The following is a 27,787-nucleotide window of genomic DNA, read 5'->3' as shown; positions in this document are numbered from 1 at the left end:
GCAAATATTTTTTTCTCTGTGACCAGTTATGATGTTACACAAGATATATGGTTAATTTTTAGAAGACACGTATGGATCCATATAAGTGTAGAAAAACTGTCATTAAACTTAGTTGTAAGTAAATTTTAGAGGTTCTTTTATTCTGAAAACTAGAAAATTAAAGTCAGTTGCCACTCACAGGATGGAGGAAGCGCTGATGCATCGTTCTACGTGCCAACGAAGCAAACATTCCTAATAGCTGGGAAAGTGTTTTTCCTGTAGAAATATGTATTTGGAATTATTTTTGCTATTTCGTCAGAGCTGTGAGTTTAAGAAAATATTTTACATTTTCTTCATTTAAAATAAGAACCATTGTTTATGTTTACATCTTAGCTTTAAAAAGAAAACCCCAATAACGATTAACACCTAAAGGCAGCACAGTCCAACACTTAGTGACTAAGGTTTCAATATTATTTCTCTTGATGAGTCGAGGCTATTTTGTAATTTAGGTTTTAATATATTTTCTTGGTTAACTTCTGTTCCGGTAGTTTTGTAAGTATATATATTTTTTATTATCAACGTTTGTATTTTTAAAAAGAGCTTTGCGTGAAGTTAACAGCACCTTAAGCTAGTCCCCGACATGAGTTTAAAGAGCCAGAGAGTCAGCAAGACCTGCCCCCGTTTACTTCAGCACTTCCTCTGTGCCTTTTCTCCTCGTCATAACCACATGCTGATGCTACTACCGTGCACTCGTCAGTATTTCTCTGTGATTCGCAGAACAGAGAAGCCGCAAACACATCTTGACACCATTGCCTGTATGAGTTAAACCTCCATTTCCAGTACCAGCTTTTTAACAGCTGCTTCACGGAGCCAACAAAGGAGCGTCTGTCGGGTAAGTTTGTTTGTTTTTTAAATTGTATATATATATTTATGTATCTACTCCCTTTTACTTTGTGTTTTAGGTCCGTACTGTCTGTGATCGGACAGATTAATATCTACAGTCAATAACCAGTTATTTTTATAGGCAAAACAACAAAAGTGGCATTTAAAAAATGTAGATCTGGAAGTCCTAATTAAAGCTTTGTGAAACGACACTGAGGTTTTACTTAAGCGCACGATAATAAATTCATCAGCCACTGCAAACGCAGTTTGAACAAATAATTCACTCTGTAGCCCTTTACTTAAGAGGAGTGGTTGACTGAGTAAATGTATCACGAGCAAATAGATGAGTGTCAGTATAAAGTGGTTGGTGAACTTCCCTAAATTATGCCGTTCTGTGTGCTTACATAATTCTTTTTGTGTTTTGTGTTTGCGTTAAAATAATCAACTTCCCATTAAGGGTATGTCGCTGTTGTAGTGGGTGTTGATGGTTCCATGAGTACATTCAGTATGACAAAAGACTCTCAGGCATTAATCATCTTCCATTAGAGAAACCAGATCGACAAGATGACTGGTGTTCTTTATTAAGGAGTGCTCACTGTACCTGAAAAACCATCAACTGTAAGAAGAGTGGGAAAGGTAATAGTATTTTTAATTTAATTTTATTTTATTTTTTGTAGAAATAGACAAGAGAAGCTCTTGTGGTTTGTTGTCTTAGTCCTCCTTCCCCACCTAAACAAGGACATTTCCTTTTCCTTTTTGAGTCATTTTGTAAGCTTATTAATAATACAATTATATTACACAATATCGCAGTTAAGTGTAGTTGTGCATGCTTCACAGTGAGTCGGTATTTCCATTGTTGCGCTTCCTGTCCCATTTCCTTTCTATGAGCTTTCCTGCTGACAGCACAGTGACAGAACTGCTGTCGCAGTAAATGACAGTAGCATGACATTCACATGCTGCCAACTTCAGTCAGTCTGATTCACAGGACAGTTCATTTTTGTGGAATATTTGTCTTTTTATTGAAGCAGCTTTTTTTGTAAATTCACACTTCTATTTCTTGTGAAAAAAACCCCAAATCAAATTAATTTTGTGTAGAATATTAATATATTCTATGTTTAAAAATCTACAAAGAGTGGTACATATCGGAAGAACAGGAAAACAATAGATAGGTTTCAAAGATTTCACAAATGAAAATCTGAAAAGTGTGGCTGTTTGTGTGTGTTTTTGTTTTTTTGTTGGTGTTGAATCCTGATACAGTAGCTGAGTTGCTGTCAGTTGCTATGGCAACGGGTCTTTGTGTAGCATAACTAACAGAGAGCAAGAAAAAGAAGAATCTGAGTGGTTTTGAGTTATTCTTTGGTGGTTTTTCTGTTATTTTTTCCCTTTGCCGTGGTGCACAGCAACAATAATGATAATAATAATAGTAATACAGACATCTCCATGTTTTAGGATTTATTGTTTTTTTTACTTTCTTCTTGCCACTGTTGAATGTAATCCAAAGTTTGGGATCTTGTTTCAAAACTTAGCCCTGATTTAAGAAGCAGATCATTCCTTAAAACGACCTGCTTCTTGCTCCTTGGTCGTTTTGAGGAAGTTTGTTGACCGATGTTTTCTAGCAAACATCTGAGGCCTCCACACTACATCTGTGTTGATGATGAGAAAACAGAAGTGAACTACAAATGACCTCTGAAAGCAATCAGTTGCACTAAACTCTGTTTCCCTGTATCAAAAGCAAAAGGGGGGGGGGGGGTCTTTCTGTATGGAGTTTGCATGTTCTCCCTGTGCATGCGTGGGTTCTCTCCAGGCACTCTGCCTTCCTCCCACACTTCAAAAACATGACTGTTAGGTTAATTGGTCTCTAAGTTGTCTTTAGATGCGAGTCTGAAAAGATTTTAAAAATTGAGTACATTTACAAGAGGTGTTATGTGAAGGCATTTATAAGTTTGGTGGTGATTCTGCAAAATAAAACCACATTATGTTCACTAACCAAAGCAATTGACCTTTTTAAGTAGAAATACTCTTAATTTTAAGTGAGGATAATTAAACTTTAGGTATTTTACATTAATTAATGAAAGTCAGATCAGTTGACTTTTGTTTTACATCTTAACATTGAAGCGCCAAAACAAAATTCAAAGACTAATGTGCGTTTTGACTTTCCTCAACAGTGCAGTACTAGGAAAATAAAGGAGAAAGGTGGCTACAAATGACACAACCATTGACACAGAATGTTTTGAATAAAACACCAGAGAAAAATTATTCAGCATTACTAACAATCCCACAATCAAATCAGACATGCTGGCTCACATCAAAATGCCTAAACCATAAATCTGTATCGGGTGGAAGTTCCAGTTAACACACAGATTCCCATGATGCAACAGTGTGTCCTTTTATTCTCAGTTCAAACTGTCCAAAGTTCAGACATTCAAGACTTTATTTAATCTGGCAAGTGTGACTCAGTCAGAGCTGCTGGTTGGTCCTTCCTTTTTCCACGAGCAGCGCTGTGTGAAAAATCATTCCAGCCAAGAGCGGATGAGTTTCTGCTCATACTCTTGTATGTCTGAGGAGCCGCTTGTCTTGATTTTTCATTTACACCGGGATTAACTACTTTCACACCTTCATTTGCTGTGAAGCATCGGTTTACTAGGGTTTGTCGGTGCAGACGGTGACGTCAGAGCTGCCTGCTCAGAAACATGCTGGTCGTTTCTCACTGCTCATGAATGGATGCAGTCTTGTATAGAGAGACAGCCTGACTGTCTTCTGGGGTCTGCCTGCAGCTGTTTGATTACCCCAGATGTGCAGAGTCTGCTGCTTGACACTTCTTACCATCTACAAAGCCCAACGCAGTGCTGCTCAGCAAGTTTCCGTATTGGCTCGATCAGGCTGATGCTTAATGAATGACAAATATTGATTTAATTACCGGCAAATATTGGTTCACTTTACTGGCCTGGCGATTCCTCTGTGGTGAGTCACAGACGGAGCAAAAAAGCAAACGGTCTTCAACTCCAGACAGGCTCATTAGCTTCACAATCTAATTGGCGTGTCTGTACTTTGAGAGTGTTTTGATTACAGTTGTATATCTTGTCAAGTGGAGAAAAACTAAATAGTGATTACTGAACTCTTGCTGTCTTAAATAAAGGATTGTCTCAATTATTTTTATTTTATTTTACATGGAGCACTCTGGCAGATTAAAATACCCCCACTGTAGATGAATGTAGATCAATGTAGATCAATGAAGGGCTGTGAATTGTATGCAGACAAAGGAGGGCAGTAGTAAACTGATTTAGCTTAGAAGGGGGAATACGTTTCATTTTCTTTTTTTTGATCAAATATGATATTTTGCTATGAACATGCTGTATTTATCTGCTATCCTAGCAGTTGTTGCAGGCCTCCAGATTTGCAGTGAAGAAGAATATAAACTGTATTATTGAGTCAAGTTCAGTAGAATCAAATTTAAAAATAAAACAATCAGTTCAGAAGGTGTAGTTTGTACGTGTTCATTACATGTAAAGGGATATATTTCAATAGTTTATTTTTGATCCTTTTAGATGATTGTGGTTGTTTTTTTTTTTTGTTTTTTTTTTTAGAAAATTGGAATATTACACTATACCAATTTAAAGGATTTCCAGACGATAAATGTTACCCGAATGAAGATTATGTCCATATGCAGTGCTGTACATGCACTCAATACTTGCTAGGGCTGTCTTTTTGCTTGAATTACTGCTTCGGTGCAGTGTGGCACGGAGAAGAACGAGCCTCTGGACCTTGATTTCCAAATAGAGTACCAAATGTACTTTCATTATTAATGTAAACTGTAGACCACTAAGCAACAATCCAGTCATTCTTCTCCTCACTTCAGATTAAATGGCTCTGACACTGGTACCGGTTCAGAAATGGCTTAATGTAAGGAATGTGACATTTGTAGCCCAAATGTCTGTTTGCCTTGGCTTTAAGGCACCAATTCCAGTCACAGTCTCTGCCTTTAAGACTCCACTAATCTCTAGAATTTGCTGTTCTTAGCAATCCTGTCAAGGCTGCGACTAACATGGTTGGTTTTCACATTTTTTCCAGCCACACTTTGTCCTTCTGTTCAACTTTCCATTGATATGCTGGGATACTATGAGAAGTCAACCTCTGGAGCAAAAGGACTTCTTATCACTTACCTGTGATTTTTGATTGTTATTTTTTGCCCTTTCAGGTGAAATTATTTGATTATAGTGATGAAGATACCAGATTTCTGCCTATTCAACAATATTTATGTATCTTTTCCTTACAGATTTGACCAGTCACCGCGTGGATGAGAAGGTGTGGACTAATTCGGGATTTTCCAATCTCATTGCATGGAATTGGTGATTAACGGCTTACTAAAATACTGTGGACTGAGTTGTATATTTTTGATTACACGTTGAGGGTGTGTGTGTGTATCACTACGGCATGCGGGATGGGCCAAACGCGGTCTGATCTCTCGCACAGCACCGCCACCACAGGCGGGGCGAAGTGGAAATCAAGCGACACGCCTCATCGACTCAGTATCTCCAGATTTAGGAGCAAAAGGAAGCCGCGGAGCGAGCAGCTGAGCAGGAATCCAATGAGAAACAAAGTGCTGTCCTGTCTGGGAAGGAGGAAGCGATACCCCAGTCAGACCGAGGAGGATTCAGGCCCCGGAACGGAGGCCGCCGATCCAGCAGCGCGCCGCGGACACAGAGCAGGGAAGTTGCCCCGAGACGAGGCTGCATCGGCTAGCGGGGAGTATCGAGCAGCCACGGGTTGTTTCGAGGCATCGTCCGGCCTCGGTGGTCATGTCGAAGCGGTCCAGCTCGCCGTGAACCGAGAGGCAACTGCAGCTGATGCGCCAGGCTTGGAAACGCGGAGCGGTGAAACCAGCGTCTCGGGCTGCGAGGAGCCGAGCCCCGGCGTGCGAGAAGACCATGCCTCGGATCCCCCAGCCGGGGACATGGAGCATCAGCCAGTGGGGGGAAGTTACGAGAATCGCTTTGTGTCTGGGTTCGGCACTGGTCTGAGTTTGAACCCCCTCCTCACCTCTGACCCGGACGCTGAACGGACTTCGACCTGCTCGCCCCCGGATCAGCATTTGTGCGGTGGGCTCTCGATACTGGACGATCGCATGAAAGGAGAAATGACTAAAACCGAATCCAGCGCCGGGGATCAGAACAATGGCTGCCTGGACGGTTCCGAGAGCGTAAAACACCCGGAGCAGACCAGCCAAAGCCCCCCGAGGCAAAGTTTTCCTGGAACGATACCGAAACTGATCATAACCAGAGACACCAGCCCCATCCGCTGCCAGAGCACCACGGCCCTGCCGACCGACCAGACCTCCTGTTTGGATCTCCAGGCGGAAGACGAGTCTCCCTGCTCGGACAGCGGCTGCGGCGGCTCCCCAGCCCTGATACGGACCCCCAGGAAGCTGTCCACCTCCTCCTCCATAGGCCTGTCCTCAGCCTCCTCCTTTGAGGAGTCCGAGGACGACTTCACTGGCAGCGACATCGAGTCCAGCCTGTCCCCGACCCGGTCTCTGTGCAGCGCAGGGGACGGCTCAGGGGTAAGTGTCCTTCTTTTCTCCCCCCCACAACACCACACTCTGCAAACCACTGCTTAACAATCAGGTTGTTGGAGCGAATTACTGTTGGCGTTTTATTACTTTCCCCCCCCTTTTAATAGCATGAAACAAGTTAGAAACAGGTCTTGCTGTTTCCACTGCCAAAAACAATGCAAATATTGCACAACTTTCCATCTAGCATGACAGTTTTTATTTACACCAAGCAACTCTCCCATTAAAGAAACCAAATAGAAATCCTGTACATGATGCAACAGGATGTGCACTGGTGTAAAACATCCGATACCCTAGATTTCCAAACTTTCCCAGTATTTGCTTAATGTGTACAGAAACGACTCACAACAGGACACACCTTTCTTAGTCAGGGATGTACAAACAGTTCATGTCAAGGTCTAGATCCTGCCCTGATAGAGGATAAAGGACTCTGGTTTAATCCAACCAGTACAATTATCCTGCTTTACGCTCCATTTAAATACATGTTGATTTAAGTTTTTATAATGTACTTATTTGACTGAATTAGTTTGATGCTAACTAATCGTGAAGATGATTTCGCTCACCTGTTTTAACCTATGTTGGAAAAATAACAAAACAAAAGGGATGTACGCCTGATTAAAGTGTAAAACATTAACTGAATATGAATAAGACTTTTGTTTTTAAGGTGAGATGTAGAAATTTTATTGCTCATGCACAAATACAGCTTGAGGTTTAATAAGTTCAACTTCATAGCTAGTTTGCTGTTAGCGTTAGCAACGGCGCTAAGCTAGCAATGACAAACTCTTGCTTTGATTGACTCGGACTTCCCCAACAAGTCTTATGACAGGTCTTAGCTTGTCATAAGCTAAGACCTTATGACAAGGTTATTTAATATTTAAATAACCTTAAATATTTATCGATAATACAAAACATTAAAGTATACCAACTTTACTTGACTGTTTTTACCCAAACTGTTAATACTTTTAACAAATAATGACGATTAGCTACATAAACGTTAATTTCTACATCAATGTGTGTAGGCTAGGTCTTAATTTGACCTCCTGTTAAACTTTATATTTACAAACTACACCTCATTGAAATATGAATAATTTTACTACCGTACAAAGTGATTTTTTTTTTTTATAGTGTAGGGTTCAATATTTTTAAGTGCTGATAAAAACAATGCGTTCGTTACTCAGCAGCTTGCCTTTCATGGGATCTGTGTTGGCATTCGGTTAAAAATTAAATGGAGCAATAAACAAAGGTGGGTTAACGTCGTTCGTCTCTGTTTTTCAGTAGTTAAACTGCTTGACTCATGATGCTGAGACGACAACAGATGACTGTAAAACGTTTGACTCAGATGGGAGGAAGTCGGCTCTCGTTTCCAACCCCCCACCTCTTGTATTCTTGAACAGCGCCTCAGGGTCACTTAGTTTCGATAGGCTCAGCTCTGAGGCCGTTTATTCTCACAGGCGGCACATTTTAAAATGTGCTCAATCTATCAAGGACAGAATAAAAGAACAGTGACTTATTGTTGGCTCTCTTTCAAAGATTAAAGTTTCCATCAAGGAATCGTTTTTTTGTTTGTTTTGTTTTGTCCCCTGACGCCTGGAAGCTTTGATGCTCCGTTAATTAGAAGTGTTAGGAATGCTATGCAAACAGGATGTCTCTGTTAGCAATGGCATCTCTGCGCTCCTTTTCCTGTAGCCACAGGAATTTTGATTATCCAGGCATTTTCATGTGGTTAAAAGGTGCTGTTCGTGCTGCGTTGTGGTAGAAGTAACACTTACTTCATTAAATAACCTGCAGTCATTGTCACACAATGACTGGTATTCTTTTCTTTGAAAAGAGATGATTGACAATAACTCAAAATAATTTGAGAGTCTTTTGTTTGTGGTTGCTGTTTCACTGTAAAACAGATTCACAATTAAAAACAAGACTCAATGGGAAACACCTGGTCTATAAAAAAAAAAATCCAAATTAACTCAGAGGTTTTTGTCTCTAATAGTTATTTTTCGTTGTTGTTTTTTTTGTTTGTTTTTAGAAATTGCAACGAAAGAGACGACAAAGTGGCAAACTAAAATGTCTCGCATATTTGCAACAAGAAATGCTTAGCTAGCTTACCATAATGTGTTTAAAATGAACATGAAGCCTGAAGTCTATTTATTGACACGCAAAGAGAAAAGCTCCAAAGTTTTCTCTGCATATTTGGGCCCTTCCCCCACCTGTTGCTGCACACTGTCTGTCAGCTGGTGGCATTTTTTTCTCTCGCTTAAAAGAAAAGCTAATTCTCTTACTATATCGTTTAGCTGATGATTTTTACACATGTATTTTTGGCTTCCCTGTGTTTTAAACAAAAACAGGGAGCTGAGGTAATAAAATTATATTATTTTTATGTACTTTACTAGTTTTACATCAAAACTAAAAATGTGGAATTTTTACTGAAGATTTGGAGACCATTCTGGCTAGTTCTAATAATAGTTTTTATGCATAAACATTTTTAAAATGACTAATCTTATTTCTGTGTGGTAAAAACTTTCAGCATTTACTGAACTCTGAAAGTACACAGTGATTAGTCTGAAATCACCTGTTGTGATGAGTCTCTGCTGCCTCATTGACACAGTAATTTGAGTCAGCTACTTGGAGTAAAGTAACAGGAACATCGGGTGAAATTCAAATCTCTACACGTTTCAGTCATTTTAGCTCACGACCTGCTATGGGCGTAATTTCCAGGGGTTTAAATCGCTTAAAACCAGGAAGTGAGCGACTGAAGGAGCTGCAGTCTCGCTGTCGAAACAAACAGGATGATTCTGGCTTGCGGTTTGTGATAAGTGCGGCTGCAGACGGGCCCCGTTTTCTTTCTGCTACAGCTACGTTAAAGCACCGTTGTTCTCTGGAGTGACTCCACACAGGGTGTGTGTGTGTTTGTGTGTGTGCGTGTGTGTGTGCTGCTTTAATGGCTCGCCTTCAAACTCCCAGCCAAACCTTACGTCTTGCATGTCGCTTTCCTTGTGACGTACGAGGATAACGGCTCACTCTCACTTGCAGCTATGCTGTCTTGCGTTCAGAGTTGCGTGTGTGTGTCATGGAAAATTGGGCTGAAGGCTGAGCCGGTTGCTAGGCAACGTCTTTACCATATATGGTTCTTTTCTCTTTTTTTCCCCCCCTCCTTGACTTGTGTTTTTTTTTTCACAGACAGTCTCTACTCTGTCCATGACATTTGAATGCAATGAGAAGCTAATTCCTATGTTTAATCATCCCAACAATAAGTGTGCCATTGTATATTGTTTTCAGATTATTCCAGTACGGGACAGTGGTTTGTTCTCCCTGAAAGTGGTTCTTAACAAAAGTTTTAGTATTTTCCGCTGGTTCAACATGAGGCACATCAAGCGGTAGAGCAGAAAAAAATAAGAGGAAAATCAACGTAAGCTCACAAAGGACAAAAAAAAAAAAAAAAAAAAACGCAGTGAAGCCTGGAACGTGTAGCCTACACACGCTGATTATTCCTATTTATGCTGTTTAAGTCATGAGCCACGCTGCAGACTTTGTCTGTCCCACGCAGCACTCCCACAGCTGTTCTACACAAAATCCATGCTGCGAAGTCATAAAAAGCAACTCGATGCTCACTCCTTTGGCAACCAATTAAATATGGACATTATTCTAATCAGAGAAGAATGGGCAGACTGGGTTTGAGAGACGGTGGAAAAGTTAAATATTCATACAGAACAGGTTAAGTGGTTGTTCAGAAGACAATGGAGATGCTCTTTAAAATGACAGGTTGTAACATTTTACAGAAAAATAATAATAAAAAAAAGACAATTTATATGTTGCAGTCTCAATGACCTGGACAGATCTGATGTTGGACAGCAGGTTGCTTCAGTTTGTGGGTCAGTCATTTAGGACGTCTTATCTAAACTGGTTTGACTATTTAAATGCGATATCTTTACTAGAATGTAACAGTGACGCAACTCAAAGAGATATTGTGACTAGCCTGTAAAGCGATTAAAAACAAACTGTGCTAATTCCTTGATGTAAAATAGATTTTCTCACACACTTTGTTTTTTTTTTGGATGAAAATATAGCTTTATCATATTCTTTAGAATTTGTTTGATTTAAAATCTATTAAGAAAACTACAATATTTGGTAGAATCAAGTAGGAGAAGTCGATGCTAAAATGACATGCCACCTCTTCAGATTTTGCAATTCGAATCAAACCAATAAATAATTGAATGTAAAGCATTTAATGCTTTCATATTCAATAAACAAACAGAAAACCATAATTGGGGTGAAAAAATTGTGATAATTAACTATTGCACACAGTCTTAAGATTGTCCTTCATTTGCTGTTCAAGTTGCTCATTTCAGTGACCTTGTGCTTGTATATTATTTCTATTAATATAATGATAGCAGTTAATAATCTGCTCCTTAATCCCACACCTCCAGGGATCAGTATAAAATTCTCTCTGTATGATCAGTGCGTTACTATACGCTCCAGACATCCAGAGAAAACGATGATTAGTTTGTGACTTTCCGTGGGACTTCTCGCCTCCAATCACAAAGTTTCCAGGTTCCAAGAAAGATTGTGTCACATCTAAAACACACGGGCATTCGGTGGAAAAGCTGATGAATCAGCAGCCTTTAAAACTGAATCATTTCATCGACGGTGATGCATTTTTAGAGGTTTTTGTAGCTCAGAAAACAATGGAGATGCTCTTTAAAATGACAGGTTGTAACATTTTACAGAAAAATAATAGAAAAATGAAAATGTATATGTTACAGTCTCAGTGACCTGGACAGATCTGATGTTGGTGATGAGGTCCAACATCTCTAAGCCAGACACGTTAGAGACGACTCCAGGTTGCTGCTTCGCTTACAGGGTTTCCTCTGGATCGATTTTAAATTTAAATTACACAGGGAAGCCAAACTACATTAGTTAGCAACGTTACTGTTGTTCAAAATGCAACATAAGTTATCACTGGGGTTGCTTTCAGAGGCTTGAACTGAAAACGCCTTCATCTTAACCTTAGGTGACTTTCTTTGCCTTTTTCTCTTCCTCTACTTCGGACTGGTCATCTCTAGTTTTCCTTCACTCCTGAGAGCAGCTCAGTGGTCAGCTTCGCAGCCAGACAGGCAGGAGCCGGCGGTGGTGTTGTTTTTTTCAAAATTAAGTACATTTTAACACTTCATAATATCTCATTTAATTTCACACTCTGATCATGTTTGTGCAGCCACTGAAACCCGGCCGAGCTGCTCCAAGTCTGAAGATTTGAAGTCGAGGGAAGGGGGATGTGGTTTAGAAACGCTTTGAGAAGGGAAAGCTAACAGTACCTGTCCCTCCTGTAGCTCATGATAGTTGCCTGACAGGTTCTTTGTCTCTGTACACACACGCACCTCCATGCTTTGGTGAAGAAACCCGCCATGTAGACAAAAGAGAAGCACAGGGATCGCCGGGAGAGGGCCCTGCCCCCACGCTGTCATGTCTGTCATGTATCCGTCAGGAGATTGGCTCAGCCACCGGGGATTAGAGGATAAGAGGACGGAAGAGGACAGCGCATTGTGTGGAGCGTTGTGCCTTCAGTTGGACAGGATGAAAGTTTTGAAACAAAAATGATCAGTTCAAGAAAACCGGCGGCTGAGAGAGCGTGAGGTTTTAGCTGCGGGTCAGACGCAATAGAGATTCAAGCGTTAAGAAAGCAAAGGAAGGGTGTCTTAAAAACAAAACAAAACAAAAAAAAATGTTGAAACCGGACACATTGTGAATTGGGACGTCCTAAAGTGGCTGTAGGAAACGAGGAGTCATCAGAGCGAGCCAAGTCTGATCGCCATGCAACATTTAACATCCCGACTGAGGCAGCACATTAGCGTGAAACCGAGAGCCCATTTGGTGAAAGTGGGCTTTCAGTGACCGGCGGCAGGGCTCTCAGAGCGTCAGGAAGGCAGGGGAGTTAATGGTGCCGCTTGATGGTGTAGTGACGGCGCAGAGCTGGGCGTGTCGGCTGCGTTCTCGCTTCGCCTCCGGAGTGGCTCGCATCTTCGCCAGCGTCTGCCTCCTCCTCAACCTGTGCTCCGTCCACCAGGTAGGAAATGGATCTAGAATGCAAAAAAATAAACGTAGATAAAATCCAGCGTTGCTTCTGAAAGTGTGTGGCCATGTTCCATGTTTGTGAGAGTAGATTACATGACAGGTGACGGGTTTGATTGGTAGATAAGTGTCCTGTAGATGAATATCTGTCATTCAACAGATTGTTTAGCTATTTGTAAACTGTGTGTATCACAAGCCTGCAGCTAGACAGCAGGAAGAGCATACCCGTCATACTTTTGGTTAGAGATACAATCAGTAATTATGCAAAAGAAATGACTGACTTTGACAATTTCCATGGGCAAATTGCCAAAGTCAGGAGATTTTATAGCTGTTTGCTAAGGTACTTTAAATGTGACGTTAAAGTGCCTATATGTTTTTTTTTATTAAGAAATATTTTAGAAGGCCATTGTTGTCCGTGGGACTCTTTGCTCAGTAAATTAAAGCTTATTTCAGTAAGTCAGTTAAATGAGTCAAAGCATAGAAAAACAGCAGGCAGGTGGGGGGACTTCATTTGAGTTAGATTGATGTTAAATAACAATAACTTTTAGAAAGAAAGGGGAAGTTTGCGGGAAGTGAACATTTTGTCGACATCAGAGCTCTTGGAAGTCAGCTGGAGGCGCCGAGGACAAAGAATCAGGAAACGGAGCTGAGCAATTGGGCGTCACGAGTGGCATAAAAGGGAAAGCTGAGACGGCGGAGGGCTGACTGAGCGGAGCGAAATGTGACCTCGGCGTTGAAAAGGCGTGTGGGATGGAGATGCGGCTGAGCTTGGTGCCTCCAACAGAGCATAACTGCAAACATTTATTGCGACGTCCTTTAAACGTCGCTGCCCGTCGTCTGTCAGGGCAGCGTTTTCGTCGCCGCCGGTTAATTTACCAAAGTGCATCCGACATCACAGCAAAGCACGTCGAGCTACACTTTGAAGCAATTAGAGTCTCTGAAATGCAAGAGGAGAGGCCAGAGCTTCACCTTCCACCCGCCTCGGAGGCCTTCCTCAGGTCAATCCACGTTCTGCTAATAGAGGCGAAAGGCAGCAAAACTGGACTGAGTGCAGATCTGATGTGTAAACACAGTTTGTATTTATAGATGCCACCTCTGCAGGTTAAATTTGGCTTGTTACTAAGACAAATATTTGTGTGGAATAACCACAGCGCTGCAGTTTGTAACCTTTTCAAAAAAAAAAAACAAAAGTTTATTTTTCACATATTTGTTAAAACTATCACTATGTTGTGATGGTATCAGATGAGATAGATAATCTGTGAAAAAATCCAGTTCCTCTGCCTTTCCGCTATGGACCTGCTGTCATCTGAAAAAAAACACACACCTCTGTCAGAAACACACACCTCTGTCAGAAACAACCAGTCAGAAGGTCTTATCGCTGTAAATCACATGCTGCTCACATCCTCTCCCCATTTCCCTCGGCTGCGCTACAGCTAGTTCACCACAACGAAAACCTGCTGTCAATGCTAAGGCTAGTTTAGCTTAGTCACTGGCGGATAAACTGTTTTCCTGTTTTCCCTGCCATTAGCAAATTTAGCAGCACATACACAATGTTGATTCACAGCACTATTGTTTGCTTTTAAACGGGAGCAGTGCATTCTTTTTTTTTTAGTCGCCCATAGCAGCTCGGGGAGGAAGTGGAGGAATTCGATCTTTCCGCAGATTATCCGTCTTATCTTAACGCTGTCACGACATGGTGGCAGATTGAACTGACACATATTTATGTAAAAGTTTTACATACCGCAGCTTTAAAACCCATCCCAGTTTTAAATGTACACACATGCTTAAAAATGTCACAATATAAATGTAAATGGCAAAGAAGGTCGGAACTAAATGTTTCCCTAGATTAGATGTGCCTTAAGTTGTTTGCAATCCTGTTACCTACAGAAACCAAAAGGACAAACAAAACTTCAGCAGAACGTCATGAACATCTGCTTGTCCATCTTGTCGTCCTTACAGACATTTGGCATACAGGGAATCTCGCCTGACAAGTTGGACGTGTCTGATTAAGGCGTTAAGGTAAAGGTGACCAAATAAGGAGACTCTGTTGCTCTGGAGTTTGTTTGCTTACAGTTTTTTTTTTTTAAATCTTATGACTGAAGCCTTAAGATAAAAAACCTTGACGCTGATAAAAGTTATGAATCCTGTTTGACGACTGTGTGAAACCATGTTGAAAACTGCAGCTCTTGTTGTTTTCTTCGTCTGCGGTTCTCTGTTTTTATCAAGGTAGGAGCAGAACCGGTCTCGGGGTCATGCCCGGGTTTATCGATGCATGTGCAGAGAGCGACTTGGCTGCAGACATGGGAGGTCATAATGTTATGCCTCATCTTTGCGTGCTCACATGTGGGGAAGTTGCGTTAAGATTTCTAATAAGCTTGAATAAAATGTGCTTGCGACTAAAACGAACTTCACAAACTTCTTCTTCTCCCTCCTTCGGTCGTCTTGGTTTTCTTGTGAAAGTCGGCCCCGTCAACGACCCTTCACCTCGGTTCATTGATACATTTCCTGTACAAAGTTTTAAAACGGCCATGTAACTTTCACCAAATGAATTTTACATTTAGAAGCAGGAGTCGTTTTCCATTTCCTGAAAAGTTTATTTATTTATTTTTTTTGGAAGAGGCCAGCAGCTTAAAAAAAAACAAAAAAACCCCAAAAAAAACGGAGTGTAGACCAAAAAGAAGCAAATATTGAGGAATAATCAGGTATTTTCAGATGTGCTGCTTATAAGAAATGAAGTATATTTACAGACACTACTCGGCCCCTTTTACAGTACAAGATATCATCTCCTTTTTAGTCGCTTTTCTCTCTCTGTGCTCGTGCCGGCCAGATGTACGGTTTGTGGTTGGATTAGTGAAACGGGTTTTCACAAGAAAAAGGAATTTCTGTCATGTTAAATTCAGCACATGGACAGTTTCATCACTGTTTTTTGACGCAGGCTGCAGTAACGTTGTGCTGCAACTGTGCTGCCATGCGAGTCATTCTCACCTCAGTCTGCAGTCCTGGTGAAAATCTTGATGGTGTTTAACACCAGACAGAGAGTCTGATGCAAGTGTTTCATTTTTCCAGACTTTGTTCCTTCTTCCATATTTCTAAGTGACAAAAATCTGGTAAATCTGAGTAAAGTGGTTTTGTATTTATTTATTTTTTTAATAGAAATTGCTGGCCTCATGTTTAATTTACCTAATCACATCGTAATTTTATCATTTTACCCTATTTTTAAAAAAATTTGTTTATGGCTGAATGAATGCTAATTAAGAAATCACATTTTACAACTTTAACTCTAGACAAAGCAATGTAAATAAACCTCCTAAATAAAGTTACTAACATACACAAACATTGCTTTCAGCAATTTGCATTTACTATCAGATCCTTAAGCCCTAATTACAAGTCTAAGTGCTTCAGATGTCAAAATGGTGCAGAAGTACTTTAGTCCAGGTGTCAAAAAGCATTGAAGCGTCTCTGTACCGCAATCGTGAAGCTAATTTAGCAATATTTTATACAGTTCTTTTTTCTTTTTTTTTTTAAACCTGCAGGTGATGAGGCCCAATTATTATTCAACCTGTTTATTTTGAACATGTTGGTCATTCAAAAATATTCAGAACGTTATAAAATCTGAGGAAAGCCTTGAGTGTTGAAAAACATCTGTAGTTTTATAGTTATATGTATTTACATATACATTTTTGCTTGTTTTAATTAGTAGTATATTTTCGTTTTGTTTTAAATTTTTTTTTAAATTCTTTTTTTTTACTAAAATCTTTAAATTTTTTTTTAAATTCTTTTTTTTTACTAAAATCTTTGGTTGCAGATCGTAAAAATTTACTTTTTTCCACTCTTAGCCTTCATTCACCTCATGTTTTCATCTTGCATAAAACCTTATTTGTTTAATACTGTAGACAAAACTGAATCAGGCACATCACAAAGGCATTTAGTAGTGCTGATCTTCAGCTTAGCAGATTCTGTTTTTCCTCCCTGAATGATACCAACTGGTTTGAAATGAATATTTATTGGAGCTCCCAAACTATTATACACAAATTGCATAAACTCGAATAACTCATCTTGTAGTTGCTGTTCTGTTTGCGTTTTTAAACTGTGACGGTTTCAGTGAAGCAGCTGGTGAAAGAATGCAGACGCAGACAGGACCAGCTATTCACTCCAACCAACCTGTAATAAAAAAACAACAAAACTGTTTTATGATTACAGCTTACTGTAGCTGCAGTTTACTGCTCACCTGAGCTGACTCAGTGGTTTGATGTCCTAAAAAAACAGGACAGAGATTCGGTTTACGCTTAATCACTCTGACGCTCGTCGTTAGCCCGTGAAATATTTGCTCAGTTTGTGTAACACACCGAATAGCATGTTCCTGTCAGAAACCGTCTTACTTGTTGTGCTTTCTCACACACACACACACACTCTTGCTCTAATCAATGTACGTCTGGTTCTCCTCAAACGACTTGCGTCAACGCTCCTGTTGCACACTGTCCTCGATTTCAGCTTTCCCAACACAGATAACCGCTGCTTTCACACACACACACACACACACACACACACACACACACACTGTCACACACTTTCAGACAGTGAGGTTCTGTTTTACGACAAGCCACCGGTGGCTTTGGTAAATGTTTTATGAATGGGCTTTGTCAAGTATGTTGTGCACCTGGCCTTGGTTTAAAGGGGAGAGCCTGTCCAATGTCTGCTGATGTGTGTGTGTGTGTGTTTGTGTGGAGAACAGGGTGTGTTTTCCTTTAATCAGTAATCACTCTTGTGGCCTGGACTTCCCTCGGTGCTTTGTGAGACCACTAAAACGGATCCGCAGATCAATCAGGGTCTCAGATTTGTTGTTTTTGTTCCTCTTTTTCCACTCTTTGTTTTTTTTAACGAGGATGGAAATGTTTCTTTTTCTGTTTACAGAGTAAATCCTGGAGCAAGTTGAAGAGCATGGTTCACTTTTCTCCTTTAGCCTTTACGCTAAAGCCCCGTCACTCGTGGGTGCAGCTAGCTGGCCACACAGGTATGCATTTTTATCACGCTTATTGCCTAAAGCTGGAAGATAAGATTGAAACCTCCGCCGTGTCTGTTTGGTAAATAAATCTACACCCGGTCCGTTCAGCCCAACATGGAAAAACAGGAAAAAAAAACTTGAAACGGGGCAAGCAGCTCGCGTGTCTGTGTCCAAAGGTGACAAAAACCAACCAAGCAACCTCTCTGCTGCTGATTTCTCTGTTTAATCGACACGCGGACTTTCTTTTAACACTAGTTAACACTATTAAGAAGTAAAACAAAGTGGTGTCAATCTTCTCTTTAAAAAAACAACAACAAAAAAAAAAACAGACATGTTCATAACTCGAAATATCAAACTGCTCCTTTTAATCAGTGTTTTTATCTGCTGAAGGCAGTTTCACAGCCGGAGATGGCGGCCGTCTGCTGAAGCGCTACTGTGAGTGTGAGCAGCAGTGTCTGGAGCAGCTCATGAAGGACGTCCTGCGTCCCTACGTCCCCGGGTATTACGGCGTGCTGCAGAAGGACGAGCAGGACTTCAACATCATGGACGACCTGCTGACTGACTTCGACATGCCTTCCATCATGGACTGCAAGATGGGCAGCAGGTGAGGGAAATGTTTCCACATCGCCCCCCGTTGACTGCAGACGGGGCCAGATTTAGAAGAATAAGGGCCCCTGGGCCAGAGCCAGTTTTCATGCCCTGTCTGAAAACTGGCAAAAAAAAAAGAAAAAGAATCTTTTACTTACTCAAATTACAGAACATTAATAGGTTAGGACTGCACATTTGCAAGTACAAATTGATGTATTGTTGGATTAAAATGTGCAGCAGACGGCCGGATGGTGATTTTTAAATATTTCAGTGTAGCTTCAATGACTAGAAATCCAACAATATGCTAATAAAACACCACATCATTTATGAACATACACTTAAATCAGCAATTTTTTTTTTTTTTTTTTTAATAAAACACCACATCATTTATGAACATACACTTAAATCAGCTTTTTTTTTTTTTTGCGTAAAACACACTAGATTGGAAACAAAAAAAACGTGGCACCAAGAAATACAAAAGAAGTCAACACAGCGAACCGATTTAACCGAGTAATCCTTCCGATTTCAGGACCTGCTTGGAGGAGGAGCTGATAAAAGCGAAGGAGTGCCAACGTCTGCGACGAGACATGTACGAGAAGATGATCTCCGTGGACCCGGCGGCCCCCACCGAAGAGGAGCGCGCTCAGCAGGGCGTCCTGAAGCCTCGCTACATGAGGTGGAGGGAGACGCTGAGCTCCACCGCCACGCTCGGCTTCCGCATCGAGGGCATTAAGGTCAGCCTCTTCTTCTCCGAATGGCCGACCGTCGGCACTAACGTGTCTGACTGCCGGCGTCAGAGCTACTAGGGGGCGATGAGCAATAACTAGCCCGGCGTGTTTTTACAAGAAGTAAACAAAGAGTGGGAGTGGATTTCTTCTCGACGAGACGAACTGCAGTGGGAATGGCAAATGGTGTTTAGACACGCAGCTGTACAGAGGACTGTTTGTTCTTTTGAGTAAAAAAAATAAAATAAAATAAATCCGATCCTGCTCATCAAAGCCAATAATGCTTTATTTGGATACCTCAAAGACGAATGAAAATGCTTGCAGTGGAGTTTTTTTGTTTGTTTTTGTTTTGTTTTTTCCCTTTTTTTTTCCCCCCCGTCAGACCGGTATTTATAGCCAACTTAAAGGTCATAGTTGAAGCATTTAATCATGTTCAGGTGCTGCTTCAGCAAATCATCTGGCAATAAACCAAACACCTGGAGGTGCTGGAGTCGGAGCGAAAAATAGAGAAACAAAGAATAAAACCACACTCAGATTTTGCTGCGGTGACTTTTTCATTTTGTCACCTTTCTGCATTGATTTTTCCGGTAAATTCGGCAGAATCTAAATTGGTAGAGCAGTGTCAAACGAGGCAACGTGAAGTCTGTACTGTTGGCTGATGACAAGAACGATGCTGGGCGAAACTTGCCAGGACAGCGTCATGGGCCTCAGGCCATCCTTCAGCGTTTTTGTCTTTTCATGCGAAACACTTAAAACCAACCAAACTGGGCTTTCCCGTCTCTGTCGCCCATTTCTTATGGATATCCCAACAGCTAGCATCCCCTCCTCTCTGCACCGTATTCAGGAAGAGCTTTAACATATTCCTCATAAAAATGGGACACTCCTTGAAGAAGAATGTCGTTGAATAATTTGCCTTACGTAAACCAGGATGATTTTGAATGTACTCTTTTGTGTTGTGCAATTGGTTATTAATACCACTAAACAAAACGCCTGCATATTCTTTCGCGACGCCAAATGCACCCTCGTCATGAAAATCTATTTTAACTTTTTAAAATGCTTCAGAAGGCATACAGCACATTTGTACACCTGGAGTAGTCTGATGTATCATCTGAATACAAATATGCTTTACATATTTCATACAATGATCATTTTCCTAAGACGAGGGTTTGCAAAGTGGCTCTTTTAGTAACTTTTGCTTAATTTAATTTTGAAGTGTTTAGATATAAACATAATGCATTTTTTAGTTCTTAAATTGAATAATTGTACTTGTTTCCTACAACAGCATATCAACCAAAGTACCATTAATTTTTTATTCATTTTTCTATTAATTTTGTCCTTAATTCTCCACAAATATTAACATCCAATAGAGTAACTATATGCACCCTTTTTTATTTTTTTTTATTTTGAAAACCTAGTTCTTCCAGTATGTATCAAAAACATTAAGAAGTTTTTCCAAAAGGTTATGCAAAAGGTTTCAGATTTTAAATAATCGTGGTCTTAGTAGGTCTAAAATGTAGCATTGTAAAACTTGGACAAATCTCAGAAACAAAAAGTAATTTGATTTATTTTTTCTCTCCTCCAGCAGAAAGGTGACGGATCGTGCAACACCAGCTTCAAGAAGACGAAGCAGAGAGAGCAGGTGGTGAAGGCCTTCGAGGATTTTGTTGACGGCAACGTTCAGATCCTGGTATGAAACCCCAGAAATTGATTATTCAGGAGAAATAAAAACAAACTAAACAACCACAAAACCCCCCCCCCAAAAAAACATTTTAAAATAGCTTTTATTAGAAAGTGACTTAAAAAAAAAATCAATGAGTTTCTACCAAGAATGACTTAATAATAAAATGATCAGTGATTACTTCAGTATCTCACTTCTTAATTACAATTTTAAAGAAATATACAATCTATTTAAGAGATAATACTTTTAATTCATATTGTTAATAAACTAAAATAACTTTATTTACCGATAGGGCAACATGTGGTGAATTAAATCAGTAAATGTTACCCCCCAGTCTCTGGGCGGGGCTTCAGCTACTCTAGAAAATCTGTTTGGTCTGCAGGTGAGTCGCTGCAGGTGTTGGCCAATCAAACGAGTTGCCCATGGCTCCAGTCTTTATGCTGACTTTAAACACACTGCTCTTTGCTTCATGTTTACTGTCCAAACAACAACCCCTACTCAGACACGTTTATTAGAAGTAGGTGACGCTCCAGACTGCGTCTAACAGGAAAAAGAAAAAGGTGTCATTTCCTGTTTTTGTTCTCACATTCTGATTCCCTCCACTGCTTTTGTAGAAAAGTTACCTGAAGCGTCTGGAAGAGCTGCGCTCCGTTCTCGAGAAGTCGGACTTCTTCAGGACCCATGAGGTGAGGACCCGCTTTCCTCTCTGAGCCCCGTTTCCACTTCCTGTCCGCCCGCGGCGTCTCCTCACCCCTCTCTCTCTGTCGCAGGTCGTGGGCAGCTCTCTTCTGTTCGTGCACGACGCATCCGGAAAGGCCAGCGTCTGGATGATCGACTTCGGCAAGACGGTTCCTCTGCCGCCCTCCATGACGCTGGACCACAGGACGCCCTGGGTGGAGGGCAACAGGGAGGACGGCTACCTGTGGGGGATGGACAACCTCATCGACATCTTCGGCAGCATGCTGCCTCGGACGCCTTGCGACGGAGATCAAAACTCGGAGGAGGCGTGACGCGACTGGCCGCCGGTTGAAATCTTTGTTCGCCATCATCAAAGTGTCTTAATCCACTCGGGATAAGGGGAAACTTCAGGAGGACGAAGTGGAACATGCCTAAAAGACTGTTGATATGCATTATTAAGAGCTTCTGAGCAGAAGGTTGTGAAACGTACAAGACTAAATATCTAAATATTCTCACGCTGACTTATTATCTGAGAATTCAATGCTACAAACTAATTGACCTCTCAACCTGCTCACCAAGACACACTAGTGCTCATCCCCTCTTCAGCAGCCCCCTCTGCTGGATGTTGTTGCACACAGCAAATCTTCTTGCATCCATGAACCTGACTCTGCAGAACCCAAAGTACTCTGTGTTGGCAAGATCTTTGTTTTTTTTTTATTGATGGACCACTTTTTATGTTTAAGCACACAGCAACACTAAAACACTGGCGAGACCAAGTGTTAACTAACTCAGTATGTAAATAGCTTAATTTAATCTTTTTGTTTTTGGGCCTGGGGATAACCTTCTTAATATTTGTAAAGTTCCTGTGCCTAACACCTTTTTTTTATAATTGATCATTCCAGTGCAAAGGACTCTCTCCACAGAGTTCACCCAAGTATAAACTGACTTGTATCTAATCTTAAAAGTTTTGCCTTTTTTAGAAATGGTTTTATCCAGTAGTTTTTGTATGACACAATGCAGTGACTTATTTTATTTTTTTTTTCTTTTATTCTTAATGTACGGTAAGCAGCTTGGCCAAGCTACGCCTCTTTGGAAATTGTTGCACTGTGGATCCTCAAAAAGCCATCGAACAAAACAAGCAGTGCCTCCGTGTGTGTGTGTGTGTGTGTGTGTGCGCGCGCGTGCGTGGTTTACAGCTGAACATGAATTAGATTTCCTCTAATCAGCTTTGCTTTGGGGATTTTACAACAAACTGGTGGTATAAATGGTGAAATTTAACTCGAGGTGAGATTGATGTGTTGGAGCTTTCAAGAGGCTTCATTAGAACAAAAGACTGGAAAATCTTTGTCCAGTTCAGGTTAAAGAATTATTGAAATGAGATGACCTTTTGGTACACTAAACTGGATGGTGTAGCGTCTGATGCTAGTATTTGGCATGTTTACGTAGAAACAATGCTGTAGATAACATAGCAGTGCTAATAATAATAATGTTTTGGAAATTGATCGGTGTCCGGCAGCTCTTCTAGAGGGTCCGCGTGCAATTTTTAAAGTTGGTACACAAATTTACTTTGGCACTGCATAAATCTGACGCAATGAAAATAAAATAATCATTTTCATCTCTAAATAGTAATCACACCGGGTGGAAATGTAGTATTAATGTTTACAAAGTATTACTAGCCCACAAATTCTCTGTGATGTGGGGAAATAATCAGGTTCTCAAACTGGGTGCTACTTTCCAAGAAAGAAAACTGGATATAAACCGTGTTTTTGTTTTTTATGTTTTGTTTTCTTAAAGGTCTTAAAGGCTAATGGAAATTGTTAATCCCTGCTTTGTCCACATTACGGATTGCAATAAACTGAAAATAAGATCTACAAAAAAGACTTTTTTTTTTTCATCAGAGCAGTTCAACATCAAAACGGGGTAGAAAAATACAAGAAGGTATTTTATTTTAAATTGCTTAAATATAAACACTTTAAAATCTCAGTTTTTTTCAGTTAGTGGAGAAACTGAACCAGATGAAAGATGAAATCAAGGACCAAAAGTGCTAACTTCATTTAAAAAAAAAATACATTGATTTAAATAAAATTGTGAATGTGTCTGAAATATTTAGGTCAATAAATTAAACATATTTAAATGTGGAAGTATTGATTAAAGTTGTAGATATGTGATTATTCAGTGGGTGGGTCTAACACTGTTACAGACAAGGTGATTGGTCGACGCTAAAGCCGCTGTGAAGGTTAACCAATCACACTTAAGGGTTTATTTGACTGGAAAGTCGGTTCAAAATGTTTCACGATGGACTGTAGTACAAACTGAAATATTATAGCTATTCAGACCATAAAAAATATTTTTAGATGCATCATGTCTACAATTTTCATTACTTCCATCGCTTGTCTAAACATTTAGAAAATGATTGTGACACTTTTGGCTCTCGATTAGACAAAATCTTCTGGTAAACATTTCTCAATACTAACGTTGCACAGCGACCGCTCAGGAGGACGTGGCAACAGATGAAACTGTAGTTTCTGAGCAAGCGTCACTGTGGTTCCTGCTGCTGAGTCCTCGTGTGGAGTAAAACCGCCTGTCCCGCGAGCCCGGCCTCCACTCCCCCTTCCGGAACCACATACTGGCTCCCATCGTTGGCTCGCAGAGGGTCCATCATCCTCAGCTGCCCGTTGCTCTGGGCAACACTGTCCAGACTCCACAGCTGGTAGCGCAGGCTCTTGCCCTGCTTGGCGAGGATGTAAACCTCGGTGGCGCTCGTGCTGGTGACGGGACAAGGAAGATGGCCGCCTTTGGCGACGTAGAGCCAGGGCAGAGAGGGATCCGGTTGAACCTGCTCGTTGTTTGCGCTCACCTGGTTCAAACCGAGGAGCACACCTGTAATCGATGAGTAATTTAGGTTTATGGTTCAGGAGAGCAAAGATTCGTTAAGGTAAAAGATGGTTTAAAGATCAAAATTAAGCTTAAAACAACATTCTATTTAAGAAGGGTAAAAAATACTGAAGTTTGCAGCTTTAATATGAAGAACCTCCAGGGATGTAAAAGCATCTTGTCAGAAAACTGTGTGAAATTGCTTCTATCTAGTTTAGTTTTTTTATATGTCAACAAATACAACATTTAATGGAGAAAGTCATTTTTATTTTGAATTATGCGTTTATTAAACTGTACAAAAGCTAAAATGGGTCACATAATCTTACAACTTGCATTAAACGCTCCTAAAGTTAAGATCAGATGTGAGTCAGAATGCAGGAATTAAACCAAATGAAAAATGGAGACAAACTCTTCAGTGACATTTGCATCGTTTTAAAATCATCTCCCCAACAACAAGCTCTTACCTGAAGCAACGGCCCAGTGCGCCCGGTAACCCTGACGCTGGCATGGCTCGTGGTTGAAGTCCTCATCATACCTGCGCATTTCGTCAAGGAACTGCATGTTGCAGGTAAAAACGTTTGGAGTCATTTGGCAGCAGGATACGGGACGAGAACAGGTTGGCCGCTCCACAGGTGTTTGATGATGGCTGCCGTGTTTCTGCCGCTCAGACCTCCCGACAGCAGTTCAGCCTTACAGACACAGAGCTCCTCTGCCAGCAGGGCCATGTTGCACGCTGGAAACACAGGAAGCTTAGCAAGAACAAACGGCAACGACACGTCACAACACCAGGTTCAGAATCTTGCAAAACAGAAACAAAACGGCAACATTTTCCATTATAGCTGATTTCTTGGAGCGAAGTATATTCTCTTTATTCCAGGCAATGAAAAAGTATTCAAGCTCCTTGTTGCGTCTTATTTCTAAGTTAAATGGAGCACAATATAAGGTTTATTTTCTACTAATCTGGAGCTTGTTACATTTATTTGTTGATATTTCTGCTGCTTCTACAGCTGCAATAGAATAGAAATATGCTTTACTGTCCCAGTTGAACCAGATGCAAGTTACAGATAAACAGAAAAAATAAGAATATAAGAAACTATACAGGAAGTGCAAATTTCCAACATGAGGCAAAAAACTAAGGCACAGTTAAATATGAAGGAATACAAAACTTTATCAAAATACATAACTCTAAAATGCTCCAGCATCAAGTGGTCTTACGCATTGTGGTTACCTGAAAACATTTCCCCCTGCGCGGTGTAGCCCCTCCTCACTGCTGTCTGCACCACCGTCTCCATGGCGACGCTCAGCTGCGGCTGTCGCAGGTGGGCAGCCATCCACAGAGCCACCAAGCCACACCTGAAGCATCAACACTCGCTGTGAACGGGTCACGTTTTACGACTCGCTTCCAAAACCGCTCGTTATAGGGAAACAAAAAAAATACTCCGTTTGTGTTTAGGAACAGATTTACACACGCTCCATCGCTGGTTTCTCGCTAAGACAAAGGTTTCAGAGCGTTCGGTTCAGTGACTTACTGTGGGCCGTCTTGGATGAGGGAAGGCACGTATTTGTTTACTAGTAACCACTGCAGATCCTTCCTGAAACTGACCAAGAAACATTGCATCAAATTAAAAGAAAATGACTCCCTGAGAACAACTTTGATATTTTTTTTTTGTTTTTACAGTCTAGTTCAAAATGACTTTTTGTTCCAGAATAATTAAAGACAAGTTGAAATGTACAAGAGCTAAACTTGTATTTTTGTGCGTAAACAGTCTAAAACCTGGCTTTGTGTAAACACGCCGTAAATAAACTCCTTTAACAGCTACAGATTAGATTAGAGTTGCTTCGTGATCATATTATAGTCAGTGACGCAACATTTCTTTCCCCTTTAATTAAGCAGATCAGGTACTGATTTTCAAGCTCAGCCACTGGATCAAAATAGAAAGCTCCAATTGATCCTGCAAACCCAAGAGACTGCATGTTCTTCAGTAAAAAATAACAATCATCATCTTTGAAAAGCCAGATTGGTACTACTAGTCTTTTTTTCACATCAGCAGGTTCTCCCTCCTGAGCTTTGGGTCTCTGGAGCTCCTCCAGAGTTGGTACTGTCCTACTGACTGCTTCTCTGATAAATACGGTCAGTGTTAGCCATGTTAGCTTGGCTGGGGGGCTACAACTCGGTTGGATTTCATGCAGGAGTATCAGACTAAAGAGGGCCATAGATAAAATATTTTCCTTCCACTTCACATTTATGCACTTCTTTTTGCTGTCTATTGCATTTCTTCTTTCTTATTTATTTGTACCTTGTACTTGTTTTAATTTAGTTTTTATTTTGTTACCATGTCTTTTGTTGGATTGAAATTTACAGGTATATTACAAAAAAAAAAAAGAAAGAAATATTGCGTAAAATTCAAATATTTCTTGCCAGTCATTTCAGAAAGTTAAACTTATAATAGGATACACAGAGTAACATATCCCAAGCCTTTGTTTCTTGTCATTTTTTTGCTTATGGCTTAACAGTTAGCCATAATTTGGGTTTTCCTTACAGATAATGAAAACCCAAAATTCAGTGACTCAAAAAATTAGAATACTGTGAAAAAGAATTTCGTTTTTTCTGTTTTTATCCTGACGCTTGACTATATTCATGCTGTTCTCCTCTATGCTATTGCCAAACAAATTCAATTTGTACTAAATTACCACAAACACCAGACTGAAAATACTGAAACATTGTAGTAGTATTTTGACAGAAAGATGGAAAAGCTTAAGGGGTGTGAATATTTTGACAAAGTGGTGTATTTCAGGTGAGATTATAGTGCTGCAGGAGCATCCAACAGTCAGGCAGAAACAGAGGTTAAAGGTCACCAGGCAAAGCAGATGTCATTGTCATCACTCCATAGAGTATAATAATCTGTCACATTGAGACTATGAGGGACGCTGGGCAATCAGGTTCTGCAAATCTGATTGCCCAGATTTACAGGGCAATCAGATTTGCAATCAGGGCAAATCTGATTGCCCTGGCCAGGCATTGTGACAGCCTGGCCTCACACATACACAATATGTGACCCAATTAAAACTTAGGCTTTGGTTCTTCACTATTCTTGTCAGTGAGTGAAATTATCACTAGATGTTTTGTGACAATGACAAATAAATTGATTTCATGACACAAGTTCATGTATTATTATTTTTTAACTTTTTCAGATTAGGACATCAGATGGTATTTAGCTGAGGGTTTTATTTATTCTTAAACCAAATCTCACCAGCTCTCCCTCTGTCTGAGGAGCAGGCAGGCCTCAGTGTGATCCCCCTCCACAGGACTCCTGCTGCTGGCTATGGTCTGGTACAGCTTCTTCTTCGCTGCTGGAGGTGGAGGACACGGAGCTGGGGGCGGAGGTGGAGGGAGAGACATCTTCACCTCCTCCACCTTAACAGAAAGAGAAAAAAGGCTCGGTTAGCATATTTTGTATAACTTCAGAGAGAGTAATGATAATACAAACCTGCCGCCTCTGCTCCTGCTTATAGGTGTCTGACACGCTGCTCTGCTGCGTTCAAAGCAGCACGGAAATTTCAACATCGACTCTAAAATTAATTTGCGTAAAAATAACACCAGACATCTTATTCTACAACGACATATAAGCTGGTATTACACTAACTTCACAGACTGTCAACTTGAGCTGACGCTCACCGGTTTCATGCCCATATTTAGCAGAAATTGCTCCTTTTTTCTTCTTCTTCTTGCTTAAATGCGGTAAGCAAACAACGTT

General features: G+C 40.6%; 2 protein-coding genes across 5 annotated transcripts; one reads left to right on the top strand and one right to left on the bottom strand.

Annotated features, from left to right (window-relative positions):
* The first annotated feature begins 627 nt into the window (after positions 1-627).
* itpkcb (inositol-trisphosphate 3-kinase Cb) lies at positions 628-23,029 on the top strand. Of its 2 annotated transcripts, none has more exons than XM_007549503.2 (8): positions 628-871; positions 5,135-6,418; positions 17,399-17,498; positions 17,880-18,093; positions 18,607-18,811; positions 20,385-20,489; positions 21,095-21,166; positions 21,251-23,029. In XM_007549503.2, exons 2-8 carry the CDS (start codon positions 5,300-5,302, stop codon positions 21,488-21,490), a joined length of 2,055 nt encoding a protein of 684 aa, XP_007549565.1. In that variant the 5' UTR covers positions 628-871; positions 5,135-5,299; the 3' UTR covers positions 21,491-23,029. The 2 variants fall into 2 exon arrangements, with proteins under 2 accessions (XP_007549565.1, XP_007549568.1); XM_007549506.2 differs by having other exon boundaries at positions 643-871; positions 20,388-20,489.
* On the bottom strand, positions 22,036-27,787 carry actmap (actin maturation protease). Of its 3 annotated transcripts, XM_016670207.1 has the most exons (8): positions 27,709-27,787; positions 27,521-27,602; positions 27,284-27,447; positions 25,562-25,630; positions 25,261-25,385; positions 24,636-24,765; positions 24,497-24,567; positions 22,036-24,038 (listed from the first exon to the last, which is right to left on the bottom strand). In XM_016670207.1, exons 3-8 carry the CDS (start codon positions 27,430-27,432, stop codon positions 23,695-23,697), a joined length of 888 nt encoding a protein of 295 aa, XP_016525693.1. In that variant the 5' UTR covers positions 27,433-27,447; positions 27,521-27,602; positions 27,709-27,787; the 3' UTR covers positions 22,036-23,694. The 3 variants fall into 3 exon arrangements, with proteins under 3 accessions (XP_016525693.1, XP_007549563.1, XP_007549562.1); XM_007549501.2 differs by having other exon boundaries at positions 25,562-25,624; positions 27,521-27,763; XM_007549500.2 differs by having other exon boundaries at positions 27,521-27,761.

The sequence above is a fragment of the Poecilia formosa genome, unplaced genomic scaffold, assembly GCF_000485575.1.
Source record: "Poecilia formosa unplaced genomic scaffold, Poecilia_formosa-5.1.2 Scaffold31, whole genome shotgun sequence".
Lineage (NCBI taxonomy): Eukaryota > Metazoa > Chordata > Actinopteri > Cyprinodontiformes > Poeciliidae > Poecilia > Poecilia formosa.
The sequence above is the reverse complement of the archived record's forward strand: the minus strand, read 5'-3'. Positions and strand labels throughout refer to the sequence as shown.